The 26,339-nt window shown below is 40.8% G+C and overlaps 3 protein-coding genes across 7 annotated transcripts in view; 2 read left to right on the top strand and 1 right to left on the bottom strand.

Moving 5' to 3' along the window:
- The window catches only part of asz1 (ankyrin repeat, SAM and basic leucine zipper domain containing 1), a 45,352-nt gene extending 38,916 nt beyond the window's left edge, over positions 1-6,436 (top strand). The window contains exons 11-13 of the mRNA XM_061924311.2: positions 32-137; positions 3,958-4,071; positions 6,093-6,436. Of these exons, the coding sequence (XP_061780295.1) occupies positions 32-137; positions 3,958-4,071; positions 6,093-6,242 (370 nt within the window). The 3' untranslated portion in view covers positions 6,243-6,436. The remainder of the gene's footprint in view (positions 1-31; positions 138-3,957; positions 4,072-6,092) is intronic.
- Positions 6,437-10,129: 3,693 nt separating this feature from the next.
- Positions 10,130-17,741, top strand: wnt2 (wingless-type MMTV integration site family member 2). The gene is made up of 5 exons (XM_061924641.1): positions 10,130-10,255; positions 11,843-12,063; positions 14,274-14,551; positions 14,619-14,886; positions 17,422-17,741. Exons 1-5 carry the CDS (start codon positions 10,179-10,181, stop codon positions 17,625-17,627), a joined length of 1,050 nt encoding a protein of 349 aa, XP_061780625.1. The 5' UTR covers positions 10,130-10,178; the 3' UTR covers positions 17,628-17,741.
- Positions 17,742-17,874: 133 nt separating this feature from the next.
- The window catches only part of LOC133572023 (suppressor of tumorigenicity 7 protein homolog), a 53,130-nt gene continuing 44,665 nt past the window's right edge, over positions 17,875-26,339 (bottom strand). For 4 of the 5 annotated variants that reach the window (XM_061924637.2, XM_061924639.2, XM_061924635.1 and 1 more), the window contains 8 exons: positions 25,558-25,655; positions 25,170-25,299; positions 24,275-24,347; positions 21,575-21,677; positions 21,309-21,459; positions 19,324-19,416; positions 18,272-18,414; positions 17,875-18,195 (listed from right to left, as the gene is read on the bottom strand). In XM_061924637.2, coding sequence (XP_061780621.1) covers positions 18,100-18,195; positions 18,272-18,414; positions 19,324-19,416; positions 21,309-21,459; positions 21,575-21,677; positions 24,275-24,347; positions 25,170-25,299; positions 25,558-25,655 — 887 coding nt within the window. In that variant the 3' untranslated portion in view covers positions 17,875-18,099. The remainder of the gene's footprint in view (positions 18,196-18,271; positions 18,415-19,323; positions 19,417-21,308; positions 21,460-21,574; positions 21,678-24,274; positions 24,348-25,169; positions 25,300-25,557; positions 25,656-26,339) is intronic. The other variant, XM_061924638.1, reaches the window with a different exon arrangement.

Genomic DNA, 26,339 nt, shown 5'->3' on the forward strand with positions numbered 1-26,339 from the left:
ACTATTGCACATTTTTCAACATGTTCTTCAGGAGCGAGGAGCTGCTTAACTTCCTAATCAGACTGAAGCAACACTGCTGCTGCCTGACTGAAAGGATTCATGATACCATCAGCCTCTTCCCCACGCACGTTTCCCAGGTACACTTGCACCTTCTAATGAATAAACAATACTACTTTTGATTTTGATTAGTATTTTTGATGGAAACAGAGGTCACGACACAGGAAGTATATTACCTGAGTGGGCGTGGCTACAGTATAGAGTTGCCAAATGGGAAACATTTTCCGAGTTCTTTGCATGCTTGTTATAGAATGTGACATGCATGGCAGCACTTCATACTGAGTTTTCCACTTTTTTTCCCCAAAGTGTGCTCACATGCCTGATACAGCATGTATAAAAAACTTTGACGGAGGTTTTTTAAAGAGCGCTTTACAGGGGGACTAGAGAGACTCTCCTTAGCTCAGTGGTTCTTAACCTGGGTTCGATCGAACCCTAGGGGTTCGGTGGAGCCTCCGCCGCGGAGGTCAAGACACACCCGACTCATCTTGTAAATAAAAACTTCTCCCTATTGGCGTACTATGGATACCCCCAAACAATGTTCCCTCTAATTTTCCATCTGATTTGCAGGTGTGTAATTTGTTGTGAGTTCATGCACTGTGTTGGTTTTGTTCTTTGAACGGTTCATTTTGTGTACCAGTAAAAAAAACATATAACTTTGTCTTGAATAAATAAAAAAATAAAACTTTTAATTTTTCACTAAAGAAGGGTTCGGTGAATGCACATATGAAACTGGTGGGGTTCGGTACCTCAAACAAGGTTAAGAACCACTGCCTTAGCTCCATTGTTAGCTTATCTTTGCTGATGCTTATTTACAAGTTACAATGCACAAAAAAGAAAAACCTAGGAATTGTGAATTATATTGTTCACAATCACGATGAGAGACACGAGAACACGTCCTTTTTAAAAAAAATTTTTTTTACGATTTTAAATATAAAAAATGCTGGAAAGATGCAGCGTTGTCGCCTTGAAAGCCTCTAAAACAACTTCAAAAACTTGAACATCGATAATGATACAAGCAGTAAGTCATGCGTGTTATTACAACTACAGTCCATGCGCTGTCTGGCTAGCTTTGTACAAACAAAACGTGAAATAATACTTTACAGGTACTGTAAAATTATGTTTTTTCAGTCAGTACAGACTGGTGTCCTATCACATTGTGTTGTGCATTACCAACTTAAAAGCCATTTGGCTGCTGATGCAGAAGTTAGCTAACCTCTTGCAGTAGTTAGCTTTTATGGCTAATACCGTAGCATGCCGATGTGTTAGTACGCTAGAAAAAGAGTTCCTCAGTGTTCACTCTTACTACAACAATGTCACTACAGCTTGGTTATTATACAGGTTACGGAACTTAAACTAACTTTTTTTAATGCATTTTTAGAGTGATTTAGAGGCAGACTTGATTGCTCCCATTAGCTGCATTGCTAGCCACCAAAACGAGCCGATTTTTATGTTAGAAAGCAAAAAAAGCCGAATGTCTTCTTGTCTCTTATGATTGTGAATGATAAACAAAATTCCAAAAAAAGCTCAGTTCCCCTTTCAGCTCTCTTTAGGACAGGTGGTCACTGCCAAGTGTTGCCCCAATGCAAGTGGTCTGTATTAGCAAATATTGGAAACCATCCATCCATCCATTTTCTACCGCTTATTCCCTTTGGGGTCACGGGGGGCGCTGGAGCCTATCTCAGCTACAATCGGGCGGAAGGCGGGGTACACCCTGGACAAGTCGCCACCTCATCGCAGGGCCAACACAGATAGACAGACAACATTCACACTCACATTCACACACTAGGGCCAATTTAGTGTTGCCAATCAACATTTTCTTAAGTCACTGCATTGGCTCCCTGTTTAAGGTTCTATTACTAGTCTTAATGGCTTTAAACCTGCTTTTATCAAATCACCCTTTGCAGAGCCACTTGGATTTAGCAAATAGCAGAACAAAGAGGCGATTTAGCCCCCACCTGTGGGACAGTCTGCTGGAGAGCATTAAATACTTTTCATCAGGCTTGTTAGGAAACATTTTAAAACTCTCCTTAAGACATCAAGCTACAGGAGGTGATGGCGGGATTTGTCCAGGAATATCCGGAACCTTCAGCCAACCATCTTTGTCTTCTTTTCTATTGGATTTATTCTTGATATATTTACTTTTCTGTGTTATCTTAATTGATTGATTGAAACTTTTATTAGTAGATTGCACAGTACAGTACATATTCCGTACAATTGACCACTAAATGGTAACACCCCAATAAGTTTTTCAACTTGTTTAAGTCGGGGTCCACGTAAATCAATTCATGGTATCTTCATCTCCTATGCTGCCTTTTCTTGTACTTATTTTATTTTTTTCAAAATGTTCATTTTCCCTATTCTCTAATGTGGGGATCGCATATAGGTGGTGTTTTCCACAAACCTCATTACCAATGGTGGAGTTTGTGCGTGTTTTTTCTGACTAAAGCACACGTGTTGCCTATGTCTGAAAAGTGTTGTACAAAATAAGTTTTGATGTAATGTAGAGATCGACCCATTATCGGCGCTGATATTTAGCATTTTGACGTTTATCCGTATGGCCCCCCCTTTTTTTTTTTTTTTTACAACTCCAGAACTCCATCGGCAGATACAATATATGCACATATGATGCCAGTTTTTAGTAATAAAAACAATGAAATAAGTGAAGTAGATAAATGATAAGCACTGCTCAAGCACCCGCCCGCTTGCCCTGCATGAGAAACGTTCTCATATTTATTTAAGAATAGAAAATACTCTCATTGTCAATCATTCTCCATAAATAGGTTTTGATATCTAACAGGACATTTATGAGTTCTTCTCCACGCACCCTTTCTCTCCTCCTTGCAGTGCTGGTCGCCTACAGTACGTCTCCTCTGTTTACCTGTCAAAACTTCCAAAACTCTATGCTAATGCAGACAAACTATTTATAGCGGCGCATCAAGTGGTCTGCTGCTTCCTCCCTGTAAATTTATTCTAGATCATAAATCATGCATCTCACCTGGAAAGTAGATGGTTGAGAATATAATCCGACAAGTTGGGACTCTTTAGGACCTGGAACTGGCGAGAACGCGAAAAGCGCTTGTTCCCAACCGCCCCCCACCCCATTTCTTGACGAGGATTATGATACATTTTTCATCTAAATGGGAATCCTAATGACTGCAGACCTTGTACAGTAAGTGAGGTTTTATGTTTGTTGGCTCTAATGAAGTCTGCAGTGAGTAATAATCGGTGATAAAGGGGGGGGAAAAGCAAACATTGTGATGCGTTTTTTAAATGAATGCGCTGCATTTGCTTCAAAAGAGCAAAATATATAAATATTAAATGTTATTTTAAATGTAACTACATACAGTATATACTTAAAGCATGTATATAAAACCCTAAAGGAGGTGTTTGGATGTGTTTTAAGGGCTTAATAGGCAAAATAGAGCGACTCCCATAGGCTCCATTGTAAGCAGACTTTTGATCAAATGTATTTAATATTTAGAATGAATAAAAAAAAAAAACCTTCGTCATGTCTTTAATAAAATTAAAAAACAAAAAAGTGCAGTTCTCCTTTAAAGCCTAGTCCAGCTGCCTACTGATGTTTACTGTTAATGCTTAAATAACTTTTACTGCAAATGAATTCATCCATCCATTTTCTACCTCTTGTCCCTTTCGAGGAGCCTATCTCAGCTGCATTCGGGTGGAAGGCGGGATACACCCTGGACAAGTCGACTGCAAATGAATATCACCTCCAAATATCGATTATCGCCCATGAAAAAAAACACATTGGTTGATCTGTCGTTTGATGTTATCCATTGGCCAATACGACGCGATATCATGTACTTTTGCCACGCTTTCATTGGTTGTCCTGCATGCTGTTCTGTGCTCATACTGTACCCACTGCTGTGTGTCTTCATCTAGGTGGTCTTCTCACTGGACCCTAAGAGGGAGGCCCAGGCCATGTGCAAAGAACTGCTGGCCCAGACCAAAGACCTGCAGACCGAAGTCTGCTGCCTGCACGATCTGCTCTGCCAGGTCTGTGTTTACGTTCATTTCCACTGCCCTTCCTGGGATTTGTGCTCCTCCACTCGATCCACCGCAACATAACATTTCTTCTTTGGCATATTTTCATTTTGACAAGCTCCAACATGAGTGTGTGCACCTGACTGTGCATGTGTGGTCATACGTGTCCCTAGCAGTCTGACAGGACACACTCCTCACAGCCCATAAGTCAGCACCACTGTGACACGGCCCTGTCTGCACGCAGACATTGCAGGGGAACGATGGGGGCCAGCGGGAAGCAGAGGGAGGTGAGGGGTGAGGGAGTTTAAGAGGTGAGAAAGGCCTGATGGGTTGAGGGGTTGAAAAAAGGAGGTGAGGTAGCAGTAGGTAGACAAATTGGGGTCTGATGTGGGGGCTGTGGTTCCTCAGCTGTGTCAGGCAAGAATCTGCTGACCAATGAAGCCTGAAATGACCAGGAAGGTACTCTACATCGTGGCCTCCAGTTGTCGGCCAGAGTGTAGCGCGCGTGTCTTGTTGGCGGGGTATTGGGCCCAGCTTCTCCTTGCAGGGGTGCAGTTCCTAGTTTGGAGAAGATCCGCTACAGAGGGGTGTACTAGCACACCAGAAACCACCTCAGACCATGATTCCACACTCCTTCTCATATTGTGCCACCCCAATGCATTCTGGTCCGCTTGAGACTAGGGCTGGACATCGAATAACATTTCAATTTTGGCTATGGCTTTTTATGATCATAGAAATATTACAATAGAAGAATCTATTATTGGGCCGTGCATGCAGTTTACGGAGCTTGTGATGGTCAAACAGATGAGCGTATAAGTGAAAAACATCTACAAAAAGTTAAGGATCTCAGTATGGTTGCTACTTTTTATTTGACACAGCAAAATCAATAATCACTCAACTCAATAAGAAAAGTAAAGCACATGATTTCCGCGTTGACATAATCACAGACCGAGTCACAGAATTGACCAATAAGAGGGAATCTGCTCTTAAAACGCAGAATATCAGTGAACATCCATGATGTTGTGAACGACATCATGGATGTAACATCAATGTACAAACAATCATACACACACACAACACATCTCGTCTGTTGTGTTGTTGTGAACGACATCATGGATGTAACATCAATGTACAAACAATCATACACACACACAACACATCTCATCTGTTATGTTGTTGTGAACGACATCATGGATGTAACATCAATGTACAAACAATCATACACACAACACATCTCTTTTGTTGTGTTGTTGTGAACGACATGTATGTAACATCAATGTACAAACAATCATACGCACACAACACATCTTATCTGTTGTGTTGTTGTGAACGACATCATGTATGTAACATCAATGTACAAACAATCATACGCACACAACACATCTCATCTGTTGTGTTGTTGTTAATGACATCATGTATGTAACATCAACGTATAAACAATCATACGCACACAACACATCTCATCTGTTGTGTTGTTGTTAATAACATCATGGATGTAACATCAATGCACAAACAGCACTTGCAACCTGAGAGGATATTTTTTTAATTTGAAACATCAATTTGTCTCCTTACTTGTTAAGCTCAGAAGAGCACACTTCCACCCTCCAAAATAACAGCACTGTGCTCAACATCCGGTACTACTACTAAGAAAATAAAAGTTTTGAAAAAGCATAATGTACTTAAAACACTTATTGATACATTAAAAAAATATATTATGCTGTGATTTAAAATACTGATCAAAATTGCCCAAAGATTTATTGCACCAATGTGAGGATTTAAAAATATATATAAATTATATTTATGACACAAAAATTATTTTACTTGTTTATTCGTTAATATGTTTGTATCAGTTGTTCTCTTAAATTGTATTTAACGTTGAATTTTTGTGGTAGAATGTTTTCAAAGTAATGAATAATTATTCATGGTGATTTTCAATATCAATCAAAAAAATAATTGTTTTTTTCCATAATCGTTCAGCTCTTCTGCAGACCCAAGTGGAGTAAAATTACAGCACACATTTCCTCTGTCCACAGATGAATGAGACCCCACACCACTGTCAGCTTCCTCGACCTGCCCCCCGGGGCAACAGGATGTTGCGGCCCCTAACGGGCATCGCCGTGGCTACCGCCATGGCTGCCGCCGTCCTCTTCTATCTGCTCAAGCTAAGGAATGTCAGCCCTTGATTTTCAAACATGTCACGCTATGCTTGAAATTACTTTTATGTTCCTCTTTGTTGCCGACTTTGGCGAATAAGTGCTTTGTTTTAGTGTTCAAGAGTATCAACGTTTTACAAGTGCATGTTTGAATTTTTAGGAGCAGTTTGTAAAAATGATAAAGAAGTTCAATAAATATTTATTTTCCTCAAAGCACATCTTAACTTGTTGAAACATTCCATGAGACGAGAATGTATAATGTGCAGACTTTTTATGATGGGACCCTGCTTGATCTTGGTAAACGGACTTCATGTGCTTGTGGTGAGAGGAGCTCCTTGTTGTGACCTCATTCATCTCCTTTTGCACTGTGATCAAAGATGGAGGAAATGCTGAGTGACACCAGCACACACTTTCCTCCACACTTCAAACGTCGTGTGACACATAATCTCACAGACGCAGAGGTGCCGCTTTGGGAAGATCACTCACTCGTCAGGTGGATCACGAATATTTGACTCCGACTCGAGCACATGTTTAGTATTTATCAGAGATCGCCACCATTTTCTTTCTTTCCTTGAAGATTGACAGCAATAGAAGGAACGCTGAGTGTGTTACACAGCATTTAACACGTTGCACTTGCTTTGAGGCCAAATGTGCTGCCTGGATCAGGTCCAGATTTAACTTGGTTTGACATGACTATCCCACCCTGTGTAAACACAGCACATTTCTTTAATAGTGTAACCAGGGATGGGGTTTTTAAAGCTGTTTTTTTTTTTTTTTTTGCTGCTCAAATTCAGTATTGATTGATTGAAACCTTTATTAGTAGATTGCACAGTACAGTACATACTCCGTACAATTAACCACTAAATGGTAACACCCAAATAAGTTTTTCAACTTGTTTAAGTCGGGGTCCAGGTAAATCAATTCATGGTAGAAATATATACTATCAGCATAATACAGTCATCCCACAAGTTAATCATCAGAGTATATACATTGAATTATTTACATTATTTACAATCCGGGGGGTGGGATGTGGAGGGTTGATATCAGCACTTCAGTCATCAACAATTGCATCATCAGAGAAATGGACACTGAAACAGTGTAGGTCTGACTTGGTTGGATATGTACAGCAAGCAGTGAACATACAGATGTCTGAATAAAACTATTATAAGTTATGTCAAACTTCCACAAAAATCTGCGTTTTTAAACGTTTGTTTTTGCGTCAAAATATCGCCTATGCGTTTTTTTAATGAACTATCAATAAAAATAGGATGTAAACAAAATGTGTTGAGCGGCCTTAGCCGTAGGTACTCGCTAATCCTCTTGCCTAAACGCTGCACTGACTTGCAGGACGTGTAGACAATAAGGTGCACGAAAACAAGCTCGCTAGTTAGCATCATCTGGCTAGCTTACTTGTTGTCGCCTCTGATCGCTCTCCGAGCCACATCGTTGACGACTTTCTAGTTTGCTTTTTAGCTGCCAATCATATTTCGATGATTACAGTCCCAACGCTTTTTGTACCGTATTTTTCGGACTATAAGTCGCTCCGGAGTATAAGTCGCACCAGCCGAAAATGCATAATAAAGAAGGAAAAAAAACCATATAAGTCGCACTGGAGTATAAGTCGCATTTTTGGGGGAAATGTATTTGATAAAAGCCAACACCAAGAATAGACATTTGAAAGGCAATTTAAAATAAATAAAGAATAGTGAACAACAGGCTGAATAAGTGTACGTTATATGAGGCATAAATAACCAACTGGTATGTTAACGTAACATATTATGGTAAGAGTCATTCAAATAACTATAACATATAGAACATGCTATACGTTTACCAAACAATCTGTCACTCCTAATCGCTAAATCCCATGAAATCTTATACGTCTAGTCTCTTACGTGAATGAGATGAATAATATTATTTGATATTTTACGCTAATGTGTTAATAATTTCACACATAAGTCGCTCCTGAGTATAAGGAGTATATAGGCCGGAAAATACGGTAGCTTTTGTAGAATATTTATTAGTAGTTCCAAACGCTTTGAACCCTGCGGCTTATACAAGGGTGCAGCTAATTTATGTATTTGTCTTCGCTAACAGCCATAATGTTTTATATTCAACAAATAGAGAAATGTTGAAGTAGTAACATGTTGAATTGAGAAATGGTATTACGGAATTTTGGGAAAACCGGGAATTTTTCCAGTTCAAAAAACAACTTTGTTTTTTGTCCTGATTAAGAGGAATGTTGTGACGGTGGAACGTTTGAAGTGCGTTGAAAAATGTGCAAGGAGTAGTCACCAGAATAAAGGGTGGAAATAGGGCTTTGGAAAACCAGGAATTCTGGAAAATCCTGGGATTTTTTTGAACTTAGAAAAAAGGTACCGCATTTTTCGGAGTATAAATTGCTCCGGAGTATAAGTCGCACCGGCCAAAAATGCATAATAAAGAAGGAAAAAAACATATAAGTCGCATTTTTTGGGGAAATTTATTTGATAAAAGCCAATACCAAGAATAGACATTTGAAAGGCAATTTAAAATAAATAAAGAATAGTGAACAACAGGCTGAATAAGTGTACGTTATATGAGGCATAAATAACCAACTGGTATGTTAACGTAACATATTACGGTAAGAGTCATTCAAATAACTATAACATATAGAACATGCTATACGTTTACCAAACAATCTGTCACTCCTAATTGCTAAATCCCATGAAATCTTATACGTCTAGTCTCTTACGTGAATGAGCTAAATAATATTATTTGATATTTTACGCTAATGTGTTAATAATTTCACACATAAGTCGCTCCTGAGTATAAGTCGCACCCCCGGCCAAACTATGAAAAAAACTACGACTTATAGGCCGAAAAATACGGTAGCTTTTGTAGAATATTTATTAGTAGTTCCAAACGCTTTCAACCCTGCGGCTTATACAAGGGTGCAGCTAATTTATGTATTTTTCTTCGCTAACAGCCATAATGTTTTATATTCAACAAATAGAGAAATGTTGAAGTAGTAACATGTTGAATTGAAAAATGGTATTACGGAATTTCGGGAAAACCGGGAATTTTTCCAGTTCAAAAAACACCTTTGTTTTTTGTCCTAATTAAGAGGAATGTTGTGACGGTGGAACGGTTGAAATGCGTTGAAAAATGTGCAAGGAGTAGTCGCCAGAATAAAGGGTGGAAATAGGGCTTTGGAAAACCAGGAATTCTGGAAAATCCTGGGATTTTTTGGAACTTAGAAAAAAGGTAGTTTACACTTCCAGGATGGTTTAATGTGTTGTAGGTGGAATGGTTTGAATCGGTTGAAAAATGTGGAAATGGTGGAAGTTTGAAAAAATGGCCAATACATTTTGAATGGGAAAAATGTCCCGGAAAACCTGGAATTCTGGGGAATCTGGGAATTTTTTGAATTTGTCAAGGGAAAGCCTGTGATTCCCGAATAGGCTGAACAGTTTGAAGTTGGAACGGTGTGTTTCGGGTGAAAAATGTAGAAGAAAATCTGGAGAAGAAAAGGTTGAAGAAGTTTTAAAAATAGATGAATTTTGGTGTAAAAATTGCTTTGGAGCATATACACAATGAAGGGTGTGTTTTGCTTTGTATTTGGCCTTCTTTCATCATTTATATTCCAAAAGCAGGATTGGTGGCAATAATGGAGGAAGAAGAACATAGGAAGTGGCAGCAGTCAAACCATGGGTGTCCTCACTTCTTTTTACACTTGCACGACACTCCATGTTAAATGTGACCTAAAAGCCTGCCTTCATGACGTCAGAGAGCCTCAACATATATCCTCTGCTCATTCCAGACTGCTCTAGCCCTGCACGTCCCTCTGGTGTCCTGACGCAGACGCTGAGCTGCTTCCCACCCCGCTATGCTCCTTTCGACGTTCACTTCCAGTCTTGTTCTCTCCAGGGGCTGCCGGCGCCTGGACGTGCTCCATGCGCGGCCCTAGAGGACGCACGCGGGCCCAACATGAAGGCATTGCTGAGCGGAATATGCTGGTGCGTGTGCGTGACGCTGTGCACGCCGAGTGTCAACGCTTCTTGGTGGTACGCTTCTTTGCCTTCTCTCTTTGTCCTCATGTCATATTGAGTAGTCCAAATTGCCTTTTGTGCAGGTGCTGTCTTGGCAACATAGTTTCTGTTTTCATCTTTATGATGAACTATTTCATGTTATTCTCATGCTCTCGTCTTCCTTCTGGAAGAAATCTTTGAAGGCTGCAAGTCTCAACCAGTCTCTCAGCACCTTTTTTTTCTTCAAACATTTCAACACCTTTCTCAATCATACATCTCCTTTTATCGTGCTCTAATTGTTTCTACGTACACTTCATTAGATAACACTAACCATCATGCTCAGGTGTTTTTTACATGTCCACTGGTAAAAGAGGTCATCAAATATTTAGTGTGCTGCTCTGCAGAACGGAGCGACCAATACGTTTTTTTCTGGGCTGATACCGATTATTAGTACCGTATTTTTCCGCCGTAGTCGATAATCTTTTTCTCTATCTTCTTGTTATGGGTCATTCATCCTCCACTGTTGCCATTTCTAATACAAAGTAGTGTAAAGTTCTTACTTATATCTATCAGTAAACTCGCCATGAAAGCGCTAAAACATACAGGTGTAGTGTGTTTACATTATTCACCCAAGGAACTTTAGTTATTAGAGATCCGGGACACATTCCTGGTGTTGTTGTTTCTGGATGAGAAGATCCTGCTCCGTTATTGATTGTAAATTCTGAATGTCATTAAAACAGTTAGCTCCATCTTTTGACACTTCTTCCACTCCCGTCCTTGCACACTACAACAAAGATGACGGGGAGAAGACGCTGTCGAAGGTGAGCCACGTAAATAAGGCTGCCCATTAAACGGCGCATCCGGAAGCGACTGTCAGAAAGTGGCTTGAAAATGATCTGTAAAACATCATCTATGCAACATTTTGACCAAAGAACCACCATTACATGTTATGTAGACCACTAGAAGTGTTTAACATTTAGAAAAAAATATACAATTATGCATACTTGCCAACCTTGAACACAGAACACTATACAGTATAGTGTTCTGTGGTTACTTTTTGGTTGGCCAAGCGGACGTGACGACAGGCTGTCCTCACTCAGGTCCGCATGGACCTGGAGGGGGCGTGCCTTAAGTCTGGCTGGAAATCGGGAGAAATTCGGGAGAATGGGTGTCCCGGGAGATTTTCGGGAGAGGCACTGGAATTCGGGAGTCTCCCGGAAAATTCGGGAGGGTTGGCAAGTATGATATTATGACTCCTTTAATGCGCCCTATAATCCGGTGCGTCTAATATATGAAAAAAGATCAAAAATAGACCATTGATTGGCAGTGCGCCTTATAATCCGATGCGCCCTATGGTCCATAAAGTACGGTATTAGAATGTTTTTTTTATAAAAATTACTTCATTGGGACAGGTGTGCTGCTGGTGTGGCCATAGTGTGCACGTCTGATGTTGCTCATGTGTGCTCCACTGAATGTTTTGGGTAGTTTGCTCACACACATGAACAATTAGAGGGAACATTGCTGCTGATGTAGTTCTGTTGCAGTTGTTAAAAAAAGGCTGATATGGATGAAAAAAAAAAAAAAAAAAAAAAAGCAGATAATGGTTGGATCTCTACTCTGCAGGTACATGGGCAGTCTGGGCTCTCAGGTGATGTGCGACAACGTTCCAGGGCTGGTGAGCAAACAGCGCCAGCTCTGCCGCCAGCATCCTCGAGTGATGCAGGTGTTGGGGGCCGGAGTGCAGGAGTGGCTGTCGGAGTGCCAGCACCAGTTCCGCCACCAGCGCTGGAAGTGCAACACAGTGGCGCGGGACCACAGCCTGTTTGGACGCCTGCTACTGCACAGTGAGTCGCTGTCCTGTCCCAGATCCTCTCAGGTTGATTGATTGAGACTTTTATTAGTAGATTGCACAGTTCAGTACATATTCTGTACAATTGACCACTAAATTGTAACACCCGAATAAGTTTTTCAACTTGTTTAAGTCGGGGTCCACGTAATCAATTCATGGTAGCCGCTCTTGTCGTGGGACCACAAACTGAACATGGGCACCAAGGAAGGACATCACGTATGTGATACCGTTCAAAGGGTTGTCACCGTACCACATTAGCTGTAAATTGTCACACACTTATTTGATACAGCAGAAGAAATCCAAACACTGAGCCCATGTACTTTAAAAATGTATTTAAGATCACCTCGTTTCAACATCTGCTTGCACAGAATTGACATATCAGCATCAGCTGCCAAGAGGTAGCCACACATTGGATAAAGAACAGCAGTGAACTATAGCAAATCAATAATGTGCTTGGAAATATCATCATAGATAATAAGGCAGGGAATCTCTGATTCCATTCTTGATTCAAAATCAATACTTTTTCAGTTCTAGGATTAACAACATTTCTCCATAAAATTAACCGCTTAATTAATTTCGATTTTTCTTCAAAAAAATTCCACCCAAACATTTAATAAAGACAAATAAGGCAACAAGAGAAGTATCCAACACTTGTCTTTTCTAAAGTAAATGTGTACGGTAGATATAGATCGTCTCATACTTGCCAACCCTCCTGAATTTTCCGGGAGACTCCCGAATTTCAGCGCCTCTCCCGAAAATCTCCCGGGACAACCATTCTCCCGAATTTCTCCCGATTTCCAGCCGGACAACAATATTGGGGGCGTGCCTTAAAAGCACTGCCTTTAGCGTCCTCTCTCACCCGAAAAGTTAGTCCGGATTGGTATAGGGGCAAAGTGGAAAAGCCAGCATCTGTGATGGTATGGGGGTGTATTAGTGCCCAAGGCATGGGTAACTTACACATCTGTGAAGGCACCATTAATGCTGAAAGGTACCGTATTTTTCGGAGTATAAGTCGCACCGGAGTATAAGTCGCACCTGCCGAAAATGCATACTAAAGAAGGAAAAAAACATATATAAGTTGCAATGGAGCCAGGCCAAACTATGAAAAAAAACTGCGACTTATAGTCCGAAAAATACAGTACATACAGGTTTTGGAGCAGCATATGTTGCCATCCAAGCAACGTTGTCATGGACGCCCCTGCTTATTTCAGCAAGACAATAGCGTGGCTTCATAGTAAAAGAGTGCGGGTACTAGACTGGCCTGCCTGTAGTCCAGACCTGTCTCCCATTGAAAATGTGTGGCACATTATGAAGCCTAAAATACCACAACGGAGACCCCCGGACTGTTGAACAACTTAAGCTGTACATCAAGCAAGAATGGGAACAAATTCCACCTGAAAAGCTTCAAAAATGTGTCTCCTCAGTTCCCAAAGGTTTACTGAGTGTTGTTAAAAGGAAAGGCCATGTAACACAGTGGTAAAAATGCCCCTGTGACAACTCTTTTTGCAATGTGTTGCTGCAATTAAATTCTAAGTTAATGATTATTTGACACAAAAAAAAAGAAGTTTCTCAGTGTGAACATGAAATATCTTGTCTTTGCAGTCTATTCAATTGAATATAAGTTGAAAAGGATTTGCAAATCATTGTATTCTGTTTTTATTTACCATTTACAACAACGTGCCAACTTCACTGGTTTTGGGTTTTGTACATCGGATCTCACAAATGTTTAGTTGTTTTAGGAGCAATGACAAAGCACTTTCTCAAACGTTCCTTCGTACGATGACAACATTTCACCTACTTGATGTCAATTTCCATGACGTTGGTGTTCATTAGTGGACAATGTTCCCTGTAATTTGTCATGTGTGTGAGCAAACACACAAACTCCCCGGAGTAGTCAGTGGAGCACACGTGAGCAACATCAGACGTGCACACTGTGGCTACACCAGCATCACACCTGTCCCACACCTGACATTAACAATTGTAATGTTTTATTATAATAATCAAATGTCATTTTCATGAGATTATTTTCTGATATCAGTGATTTGGCCCTCTTACAATGAAAATAACAACAAAGTTGTGCTCATATTGTACAGTCGTGGTCAAAATGATTGAATATGATTACAATGAAGAGTAAGATGAATATTTCAGTGGAAACGTTCAAGTGTCGACCATTCAAATATTGTTCTTTTCTTCTCGCCTCCTCAGGTAACCGCGAGGTGGCCTTCATCCACGCCATCTCGTCGGCGGGCGTGGTCGACACGCTGGCGAGAGCTTGCAGCCGCGGCGAGCTGGACTCGTGCTCATGCGACCCCACTAAGACGGGTTCTTGGCGGGACAGCAATGGCGCCTTCACCTGGGGCGGCTGCAGCGAGCACGTGGAGCACGCCGCACGCTTCAGCCAGGCCTTCGTGGACGCCAAGGAACGGAAGGAGCGCGACGCCCGAGCCCTCATGAACCTGCACAACAACCGTGCCGGCAGAAAGGTGAGGCGGCGGCGGCGAGCGTCCGCTGGCCATCTTCGTGCTCTCCTGATCTGGTTTGTGGTTTCAGGCAGTGAAGCGCTTGATGACGCTGCAGTGTAAATGTCACGGCGTCAGCGGCTCGTGCAGCCTGCGCACCTGCTGGCTCGCCCTGGCCGACTTCAGACGCACCGGCGATCACCTGCGCAGGAAGTACCACGCCGCCGTGCACGTGGCCGTGGACCAGTACGGCACCGGCTTCACACACCTCACAGGCGGGCGCTTGAAGCCCCCCGGAAAGAAGCAGCTGGTCTACTCGGAGGACTCGCCCGACTTCTGCATAGCAGACCAGCAGTCAGGTTGGCCACGCCCCTTTTGGTCAAGCACTTGAAGACTAAACCCACACAAAACAGATGATGAGCAGATACGATTGTTCCGGTTCTGATCCCACTTCGGATTCTTTGGAACAAATCGTTTCTTGTTTGTAAAAAATGGTGATTTAGCGTCAATATAGTTGAGTTTAGAGGTAAGATGAGCGTACAAAGACTGCGTTCACACTGCAGCGTCAAATGTCCAGTTGGCATTTTCTTGTCAAATCCGATCTTTTTAGTGGCCTTTCCAAGTTACTGTATTCTTCGGACTATAAGTCGCTCCCGAGTATAAGTTGCACCGGCCAAAAATGCATAATAAAGAAGGAAAAAAACATATATAAGTCGCACTGGAGTATAAGTCGCATTTTTTGGGGAAATGTATTTGATAAAAGCCAACACCAAGAATAGACATTTGAAAGGCAATTTAAAAAAATAAAGAATAGTGAACAACAGGCTGAATAAGTGTACGTTATATGAGGCATAAATAACCAACTGGTATGTTAACATAACATATTATGGTAAGAGTCATTCAAATAACTATAACATATAGAACATGCTATACGTTTACCAAACAATCTGTCACTCCTAATCGCTAAATCCCATGAAATCTTATACGTCTAGTCTCTTACGTGAATGAGATCAATAATATTATTTGACATTTTACGGTAATGTCTTAATAATTTCACACATAAGTCGCTCCTGAGTATAAGTCGCACCCTCGGCCAAACTATTGGAAAAAAAAACTGCGACTTATAGTCCGAAAAATACGGTACAAGCGAACATTCACCTAGCGAAAATCAGGAGCACTGTGGCAAGTAGGTGCAAGCTTTTAGTGGCTGACGTGAGTCTATGCTGGCCTGAAAGAAGCAGTCCGCAGGCGTGACCTGGAGCCACGTTTGTGTTTGTGTCACATGACTGCTGCTCGGATGAGAGGGGAGTGCTTTAAAAAGGCCACATTCATTTATAGTTAATGCAAACTCTGCAGCGCCATGTTGCTGTCTGACGTCACTACGCACGTTGCGTAATCACGTCGTTCCCGCCTGCAATAGTTGTTAGAGAACATGTCAAGTGATTCCAAGGAGTTGATACACTTTGAACTGGTTTTTGTGTGGGAACCAGTTTCAAACAAAAAACAGTTGTCGATTCCCATCCCGAGTGATAATCCGCTTGGATTAGTTCCATGTTTGTTTTTTTATAGCGAGTGCTCAGTAAAACACTGTTCCTAGCGCTCTAGCTGAGAATTGCAAGTTACGCCTCGCCAAAAAGCGCCACAATAAAGACGCTGTTAGAAATTTCAGGGTCGCGACTGTAAATTTTCTTGACTAAAAAAAACTTTTAATTAACCTATTTTATAACTAAAACAGGTCTTGTTGTGAATGTAGTTTGAGATGTTTTGCAATAACTAGGGATGTCCGATAATATCGGACTTCCGCTATCAGCCGATAAATGCTTTAAAATGTAATATCGGAAATTATCGGTATTGGTTTCAAAATTATCGGTATCTGTTTCAAAAAGTAAAATGTATGACTTTTTAAAACGGCGCTGTGTACACGGACGTAGGGAGAAGTACAGAGCGCCAATAAACCTTAAACGCACTTCCTTTGCGCGTCGGCCCAACCACATAATATCTACGGCTTTTCACACACACAAGTGAATGCAATTCATACTTGGTCAACAGCCATACAGGTCACACTGAGGGTGGCCGAATGAACAACTTAAACACTGTTACAAATATGCGCCACACTGTGAACCCACACCAAACAAGAATGACAATCACATTTCGGGAGAACATCCGCACCGTAACACAACAGAACAAATACCCAGAACCCCTTGCAGCACTAACTCTTCCGGGACCTACAATATACCCCCCCCTCTCCCACACACCTCAACCCCGCCCACCTCAACCTCCTCATGCTCTCTCAGGGAGAGCATGTCCCAAATTCCAAGCTGCTGTTTTGAGGCATGTTAAAAAAAATAATGCACTGTGACTTCAATAATAAATATGGCAGTGCCATGTTGGCACTTTTTTTCCATAACTTGAGTTGATTTATTTTGTAAAACCTTGTTAGATTGTTTAATGCATCCAGCGGGGCATCACAACAAAATTAGGCATAATGTGTTAATTCAACGACTGTATATATCGGTTTCAGTTGATATCGGAATCGGCAATTAAGAGTTGGACAATATTATTGGACATCTCTCGCAATAACCTTCATAAAAGTGCTTTCAAGACCACCTCAGAGATCTGAACACTGTTGGTAACAAAGACTAACATTTCTAGTCAACAAAATTCACTGTTAGCGACTACCATGCAACACCTTACTGTGATGTCACATGGGTGAAAGGGCGGACTCTTCACGCCCACATTTATGAGGTGGCGAGGGAACACCAAAGAAACGTCAACATTAGCAAATGTTTGTGATGCGTTCACTGACATCAAAGAAAGCACGTCAATTTGAAGTGAACATGTTCCATGCCAACATAGCACAGCATGTGACCGCTGACGTGTCTTTTCCTCCTCAGGCTCGACGGGCACAGCCGGGCGCGTCTGCAACCGCACGTCCCGCGGCGCCGACAGCTGTGAGGTGATGTGCTGTGGGCGGGGCTACGACACGGCGCGGGTCAGCCGCCGCACCAAGTGCGAGTGCAAGTTCCACTGGTGCTGCGCCGTGCGCTGCAGAGACTGCCACCAGGTGGTGGAGGTGCTCACCTGCAAGGGTCACACGTGACCGCGCCTCCATCGTCATGGTGAAGGTGTAGTATTCTGACCACCGGGGGGTGCTGTAGAGCAGCGCTTCAACACCACATTCCTGCTACATTGGTTATTTAAAGCCACTAGAGGGCAGTACAGTAAACAGCATTGGCATCGGGACAACCTGGAGGAGTCCAAAAACATTTCAAATGGAAATCATAGTAGGCGTGTCTTGAGTGGACTCTTGACAAAGCCACGCCCACTGCATGACTTATCAGTTAGCATTCAGTCATACACCAAAAGTTCTTTATTGTTTTTTTTTGTTTTTGTGTAATGATGGCAACTGTTTTTGTACAACAAACAACTTTTTAAATAATCCTCAAAAAAAAACCTCAACAAAACCCAAACAGGTCAAATAAAGTCTGTTGGCTTTGTCCACGCCTCCTCGTCACTTCACTGTAACGAGATGCCGTGTCAGCACGTTTAGTGTCCCGGGAAAAAAGGCTGCGTCAGATGCGGGTCAGCTGGTGCCAGAGGCTGGACGGCAGGATGCTCTCCACCTTCTCCATGATGAAGTTGAGCGGCGCAAAGAGCGTGCTCAGGAACTACCACAGCAAGTAAGACATGAACATGATGCTTTTACACCATTTCTTTGGGATAAGTGTGTGTGTGTGTACTCACAGCTTTAGCGAAGACTCCCATGAGTTCAGGAAACTGGTGTGTGAGCAGAGCGAGCATGGCGGTGAAGGAGCAGAGGCCGGCCGTGAAGAGGATGAAGAAAGGAAGTTCCTTCTTGGGATACACTGACACCTCGTGGAACACTGCTTCAAGGTGTGACACACACAATATTAGCTTACGTGTGTGTGTGTGTTCTTGTATTTCTACCCTTCTTGAGACATCACCAAGGAAAAGTAGCTTCCATATGAGGAGGTGTGAACAAGTTAGGACATAAATCATGCTCCCAATACAGAAAACCATTGCATCTAATAGAGAATGTCTCATTTGCACCCCTGGTGGTGAAATCTATCAAAATGAGGGTGGTCTCAAAACGGAGGGATTTTTCAAATTGACTGTGTCGCTTTTAAAAGTGCTCCCCCTCTGGTCAACATATGAAATAACAAGTGTGTGTAAGAAATTGAAATGTGCCCCCTTTGGCCAAAATTAATTAAAAATAATAAAAATAAATATGTATATAGAGACATACTGTCATAACTTAAATTAAATAAAGATTAAAAAACAATAAAAAAATTAAAATTAACTAAAAGCAGTCTTTCTCACAATGTGTTGACTTTTTTCTTATAAAATTGGGAACAATTTGTCATATTCTGTTCCTGTAATATTGCTATATTTTAAAGTTTTCTTACAAAATAGTGCCTTGTCAAGTAAAATTTCGACACTTTTCATAAAATTGCCAACATTTTAAGCTTTTTTTTGTAAAATTCCAACTTTTATCATAATATTACACAAATGTTCAGTTTTTCTTGTAAAATTTTGACTTGCCTTTAGCAAAATTACGACTTTTATTATAATACTGCCAAAATTTGAAGTTTTTCTTGTGAAATTCCAACTCATTTTTTCACAACAAGCTTTTTTATATTTGCATAGTATGTATATATTATTCATGTTATAAATACTAATCTTTATATATCTAGAAAGGGTAATCTTAAAGAGGAAGGCATTTTTCGGAGGTCTCAAGAAGGTAAGAAATACCAGTGTGAGCGTATGTGTCTTACTGGGTAGCAGCTCTCTGTCTGCCGTCTCTGTGCAGATGGGATAAGGATAGAAGAGGTGACCTTTCTCCAGAGGATATGGAATCATTCTGAATGCTGCAGACAGAAAGACGAGTGGTACAGAATTGAAATATTTACAACAGTCTTCAGGGTTGCCAACATACTTGTAACAGTAATAATAATCATTTCTATTATTTGCTGAATGATTTTCTTTAAAAAGGCTAAAAAAAAGGTATATATTTAAAAACCGTTATTACTTAAATCATCTATTTTTATGTTGTTTTGCTGCTATTGTATAAAGTACAATTCAGCATCTACCCTGGTGGTGTTAGAGACTGTACTCGTGTTTAGAGACTGAGTCCGTCCCTCAAAGCCAGCATGACGTCACACTTGCCTTCGTCTCCTTAAAAGCTGCCACTGTCCTCTTAATACTTGCACATTTTGTGGATGTCTGTCTGCAAGTATTAAATATTCCAAAGTCAACTGTCATAAGAAAATGGAAGAGTTTGGGAACAACAGCAACTCAGCCAAGAAGTGGTAGGCCACATAAACTGACAGAGAGGGGTCAGCGGATGCTGAAGCGCATAGTGCAAAAACTTTCTGCACAGTCAGTTGCTACAGAGCTCCAAACTTCATGTGACCTTCCAATACGGTACGCAGAGAGCTTCATGGAATGGGTTTCCATGGCTGAGCAGCTGCATCTAAGCCATACATCACCGAGTCCAATGCAAAGCACGTCGCCACTGGACTCTAGAGCAGTGGAGACGCCTTCTCTGGAGTGATGAATCACGCTTTTCTATCTGGCAACCTGATGGACCAGTCTGGGTTTGGAGGTTGCCAGTAGAATGCTACATTTCGGACTGCATTGTGCCGAGTGTGAAATTTGGTGGAGGAGGAAATATGGTGTGGGGTTGTTTTTCAGGAGACGGGCTTGGCCCCTTAGTTCCAGTGAAAGGAACTTTGAATGCTCCAGGATACCAAAACATTTTTGGACAATTCCATGCTCCCAACCTTGTGGGAACAGTTTGGAGCGGCCCCTTCCTCTTCCAACATGACTGTGCACCAGTGCACAAAGCAAGGTCCATAAAGACATGGATGACAGAGTCTGGTGTGGATGAACTTGACTGGCCTGCACAGAGTCCTGACCTGAACCCGATAGAACGCCTTTGGGATGAATTAGAACGGAGACTGAGAGCCAGGCCTTCTCGACAAACATCAGTGTGTGACCTCACCAATGCGCTTTTGGAAGAATGCTGGAAAATTTCTATAAACACACTCTGAAACCTTGTGGACAGCCTTCCCAGAAGAGTTGAAGCTGTAATAGCTGCAAAAGGTGGACCCACATCATATTGAACCCTATGGGTTAGGAATGGAATGGCACTTCAAGTTCATATGTGAGTCAAGGCAGGTGGCCAAATACATGTCCCGCTACAACAAGCATCAATATATATCCATCATTAACTAATAATTAGGAATAACAGCTTTAGAACGCATCTCCATGACAACCATCTCCCATGATCGTTTTAACTGCATGATCATCAGATGCTGCTGGTGCTGAGCCACTTCCTCTGAAATACGGTAAAGAACCAGAAGACAAAAAAAAAAACGATGCAACATTCTTCTCTTAAGTTTGTCATTATGCGACGGAGCGGCCGATACGTGACGTAGATGTAAGGGCGGGGACGACAGACGTAAGCAAGAAGTGTTCCATAGGCTAGACCCTCCCAACTCATATCGCTGCTGGAGGACTTTGTTGACCGCGTGGGCCAAGTCCTTGGAACCAAGCAGCCCCCGGATTGAGACACAGCTGTGGAGCGAGCGCACAAATTATGACTAAAGTGAGGAAACTGTAGTTTCATTTGAGCTTTAATTTTATGGACAGTAAAGTTAAAAAACATTCAGTATTTATTTATTTTAGCACAACGCAATTGTATTTTGAATCTATTTGGTTAGTACTTATGTGTGTGTGTGTGTGTGTGTGTACTCACTGCCCTCCCAGGTGCAGTGCAGCAGGTTGAGCGCCCCCTCCACCCTCTTCCAGTGCTGCAGGTGAAAGAAGGCGTAGGCGATGGCCTCACTGTCGCCTCTCTTCAGGATGTGTTCTGGAGGAAGAATAAGACTCTTCATCTCCAGCAGGTACTGATGGTCACGTGACCGCCAGGAGAAGAAGACACATGACAGTCAGACACACAAGTCATGTGACCAGCGTGTGTGTGTGTGTGTGTGTGTGTGTGTGTGTGTGTGTGTGTCTTACTTTGGGCACATGAGGGTTAAACTCCACCGCTCTGTGGATGGCTTCTACTGCGTTCATCTCTGCTGTGCTCAGACCTCGTCTGGATGCTGCCTCTGGTGAGAACCTTCACACACACACACACACACACACACACACACACACACACACACACGTACGTTATAACGTAACAGTTGACATAGTTGAGATGTATTATTTGTATATTATTCATCTGATGGTAGTACTTTGAAGTACTTTCCAACATTCAAACTATCAGTCTCTTCAAACAACATGAAGACAAATCAACATCATGTAAATAACATGTCACAATGAATATATTCCTACAATGGCAAGGTACTAGTACATGTGGTGGTAGTAATACATGAAGTAGTCGTAGTAGTGCATGTACTCTTAGTTTGTGTAAGTGTATTATTAGTACATGATGTAGTAGTAGTAGTAGTAGTACATGTAGGTGTATTATTAGTACATGAAGTAGTAGTAGTAAATATAGGTGTATCATTACTGCATGAGGTATAGTAGTACATGAAGTAGTAGTAGTAGTAAATATAGGTGTATCATTACTACATGAAATAGTAATAATAGTACATGAAGGTGTATTAGTACATGAAGTAGTAGTAGTAAATATAGGTGTATCATTACTACATGAGGTAGAGTAGTACATGAAGGTGTATTATTAGTGCATGAAGTAGTAGTAAATATAGGTGTATCATTACTACATGAAGTAGTAGTAGTAGTAAATACAGGTGTATCATTACTACATGAGGTAGAGTAGTACATAAAGGTGTATTATTAGTACATGAAGTAGTAGTAGTAAATATAGGTGTATCATTACTACATGAGGTAGAGTAGTACATGAATGTGTATTATTGGTGCATGAAGTAGTAGTAGTAGTAAATATAGGTGTATCATTACTACATGAAATAGTAATAATAGTACATGAAGGTGTATTATTAGTACATGAAGGAGTAGTAGTAAATATAGGTGTATCATTACTACATGAGGTAGAGTAGTACATGAATGTGTATTATTGGTGCATGAAGTAGTAGTAGTAGTAGTAAATATAGGTGTATCATTACTACATGAAATAGTAATAATAGTACATGAAGGTGTATTATTAGTACATGAAGGAGTAGTAGTAAATATAGGTGTATCATTACTACATGAGGTAGAGTAGTACATGAAGGTGTATTATTAGTGCATGAAGTAGTAGTAGTAGTAGTAGTAGTAGTAAATATAGGTGTATCATTACTACATGAAGTAGTAGTAGTAGTAAATATAGGTGTATCATTACTACATGAGGTAGAGTAGTACATGAAGGTGTATTATTAGTGCATGAAGTAGTAAATATAGGTGTATCATTACTACATGAAATAGTAATAATAGTACATGAAGGTGTATTATTAGTACATGGAGTAGTAGTAAATATAGGTGTATCATTACTACATGAGGTAGAGTAGTACATGAAGGTGTATTATTAGTGCATGAAGTAGTAGTAGTAGTAGTAGTAAATATAGGTGTATCATTACTACATGAAGTAGTAGTAGTAGTAAATATAGGTGTATCATTACTACATGAGGTAGAGTAGTACATGAAGGTGTATTATTAGTGCATGAAGTAGTAGTAGTAAATATAGGTGTATCATTACTACATGAAATAGTAATAATAGTACATGAAGGTGTATTATTAGTACATGAAGTAGTAGTAGTAAATATAGGTGTATCATTACTACATGAAATAGTAATAATAGTACATGAAGGTGTATTATTAGTACATGAAGTAGTAGTAGTAAATATAGGTGTATCATTACTACATGAGGTAGAGTAGTACATGAAGGTGTATTATTAGTGCATGAAGTAGTAGTAGTAGTAGTAGTAGTAAATATAGGTGTATCATTACTACATGAGGTAGAGTAGTACATGAAGGTGTATTATTAGTGCATGAAGTATTAGTAGTAGTAGTAAATATAGGTGTATCATTACTACATGAAGTAGTAGTAGTAGTAAATATAGGTGTATCATTACTACATGAGGTAGAGTAGTACATGAAGGTGTATTATTAGTGCATGAAGTAGTAGTAGTAAATATAGGTGTATCATTACTACATGAGGTAGAGTAGTACATGAAGGTGTATTATCAGTGCATATAGTAGTAAATAATAGGTGTATTATTACTACATGAAGTAGTAAGAGTAGTACATGTAGGTGTATTATTGGTGCATGAAGTAGTAGTAGTAGTAAATATAGGTGTATTAGTACATGAGGTAGAGTAGTACATGTTGGTGTATTAGTACATGTAGGTGTATTATTAGTGCATGAAGTAGTAGTAGTAGTAAATATAGGTGTATTATTACTACAAGAAGTAGTAGTAGTACATGTAGGTTTATTATTACTACATGAGCTAGTCATAGTACATGTAAGTGTATTAATACATGTAGGTGTATTATTACTACATTATGTAGTAGTAGTAGTACATGTAGGTGTAGTAGTACATGAAGGTGTATTATTAGAACATGAGGTAGTAGTAGTATTACATGAGGTAGTATTAGTAGTAGTATTACATGAGGTAGTATTACATGAGGTAGTAGTATAAGTAGTAGTATTACATGAGGTAGTATTAGTAGTAGTATTACATGAGGTAGTATTACATGAGGTAGTAGTATAAGTAGTAGTATTACATGAGGTAGTATTAGAAAGGTGTGACTTACTTGTCTGAAACAGCTCTCGCTTTGAGCAAAGCTGCTGTGTAGCAAATTGTTGCTGATTTTGGTAAACTGATATCTGTAACACACAAATATGATCCAGATTTGAGTCAAGTGATATCAACACAAAAATATGATCCTGATTTCAATAAAGGGATATCAACACAAAAATATGATCTGGATTTAGTAAAGTGATAACACAATAATATGATCATGCTTTTGTAAAGAGATAACAAAAATATGATCATGTCAGTCAAGTGATATCAACACAAAATATGATCCTGATTTTAGTAAACTGATACCTGTAACACAAACATATGATCCTGATGTCAGTAGAGTGATATCAACACAAAATTATGAACCTAATGTCAAAAAAGTGATATCAACACAAAAATATGATCCTGACGTCAGTAAAGTGATATCAACACACAAATATGATCCTGTCAGCAAAGTGATACCACAAAAATATGATCCTGATGTCAGTAAAGTGATAACACAAACATATGATCCTAATATTAGTAAAGTGATACCAACACAAAAATATGATCCTGATGTTATTAAAGTGATATCAACACAAAAATATGATCCTAATGTTAGTAAAGTGATACCAACACAAAAATATGATCCTGATGTTATCAAAGTGATATCAACACAAAAATATGATCCTGATGTCAGCAAAGTGATACCACAAAAATATGATCCCGATGTCAGTAAAGTGATAACACAAAAATATGATCCTAATGTTAGTAAAGTGATACCAACACACAAATATGATCCTGATGTTATTAAAGTGATATCAACACAAAAATATGACCCTGATGTCAGTAAAGTGATATCAACAGAAAAAAGAGGATGAAGAGTTTGTTAAGCAGCGATGCATGCTGGGTAAAGAGCATCGTACCGTCGTACTTGGCCAACACGGCCTGAACGTCAGCGTAGTTCTGCAGTTCCAGCAGCGACTCCAGCAGGTTTTCATGGATGTTGAACATACTGAGGAGAGGGAACTCCTTCATTAACTGGAAAACACACAACTGTTGTTACATGTAATAGCAGACAGGGGGCGCATGTGTGTGTGTATGTGTGTGTGTGTGTGTGTGTGTGTGTGTGTATACGTGTGTGTGTGTATACGTGTGTGTGTGTATACGTGTGTGTGTGTGTGTGTGTGTGTGTGTGTGTGTGTGTGTGTGTGCAAGTGTGTGTGTATACGTGTGTGTGTGTGTGTGTGTGTGTGTGTGTGTGTGTGTGTGTGTGTGTGTGTGTGTGTGTGTGTGTGTGAGTGAGACACTTACGTCTCTCATCATCTTCACCGCCTCTCTCGTCCTTCCAAGCTTTCTGGAGCACATGGCCAATCTTCTCTTGATGTACACCAACACATTTGTGTCTCTTCCTGCACCACAACATGTGTGTTGCAATTACACAACCTGTGTATATACGTCCACCAGGGTGGACACGTCTGTATACGTCCACCAGGATGGACACATGTGACGTGTGTGTATATACGTCCACCAGGGTGGACACGTGTGTATATACGTCCACCAGGATGGACACGTGTGTATATACGTCCACCAGGATGGACACATGTGACGTGTGTGTATACGTCCACCAGGGTGGACACGTGACGTGTGTGTATACGTCCACCAGGGTGGACACGTGTGTGTATACGTCCACCAGGGTGGACACGTGTGTATATACGTCCACCAGGGTGGTCACGTGTGTATATACGTCCACCAGGGTGGTCACGTGTGTATATACGTCCACCAGGATGGACACATGTGGCGTGTGTGTATACGTCCACCAGGGTGGACACATGTGACGTGTGTGTATACGTCCACCAGGGTGGACACGTGTGTGTATATTCGTCCACCAGGATGGAAACATGTGACGTGTGTGTACACGTCCACCACCAGGGTGGACACGTGTGTATATACGTCCACCAGGGTGGACACGTGTGTATATACGTCCACCAGGATGGACACATGTGACGTGTGTGTATACGTCCACCAGGGTGGACATGTGTGTGTATATTCGTCCACCAGGATGGACACATGTGACGTGTGTGTACACGTCCACC

Source organism: Nerophis lumbriciformis, linkage group LG29, assembly GCF_033978685.3.
Source record: "Nerophis lumbriciformis linkage group LG29, RoL_Nlum_v2.1, whole genome shotgun sequence".
NCBI lineage: Eukaryota > Metazoa > Chordata > Actinopteri > Syngnathiformes > Syngnathidae > Nerophis > Nerophis lumbriciformis.

Coding starts and splice junctions, on each gene's coding strand:
- wnt2 (XM_061924641.1), top strand. CDS start 10,179: ATGAAGGCATTGCTGAGCGGAATATGCTGGTGCGTGTGCGTGACGCTG. Junction 10,256..11,842: donor AGTGTCAACGCTTCTTGGTG/GTACGCTTCTTT, acceptor TCTACTCTGCAG/GTACATGGGCAGTCTGGGCT. Junction 14,552..14,618: donor ACAACCGTGCCGGCAGAAAG/GTGAGGCGGCGG, acceptor TTGTGGTTTCAG/GCAGTGAAGCGCTTGATGAC.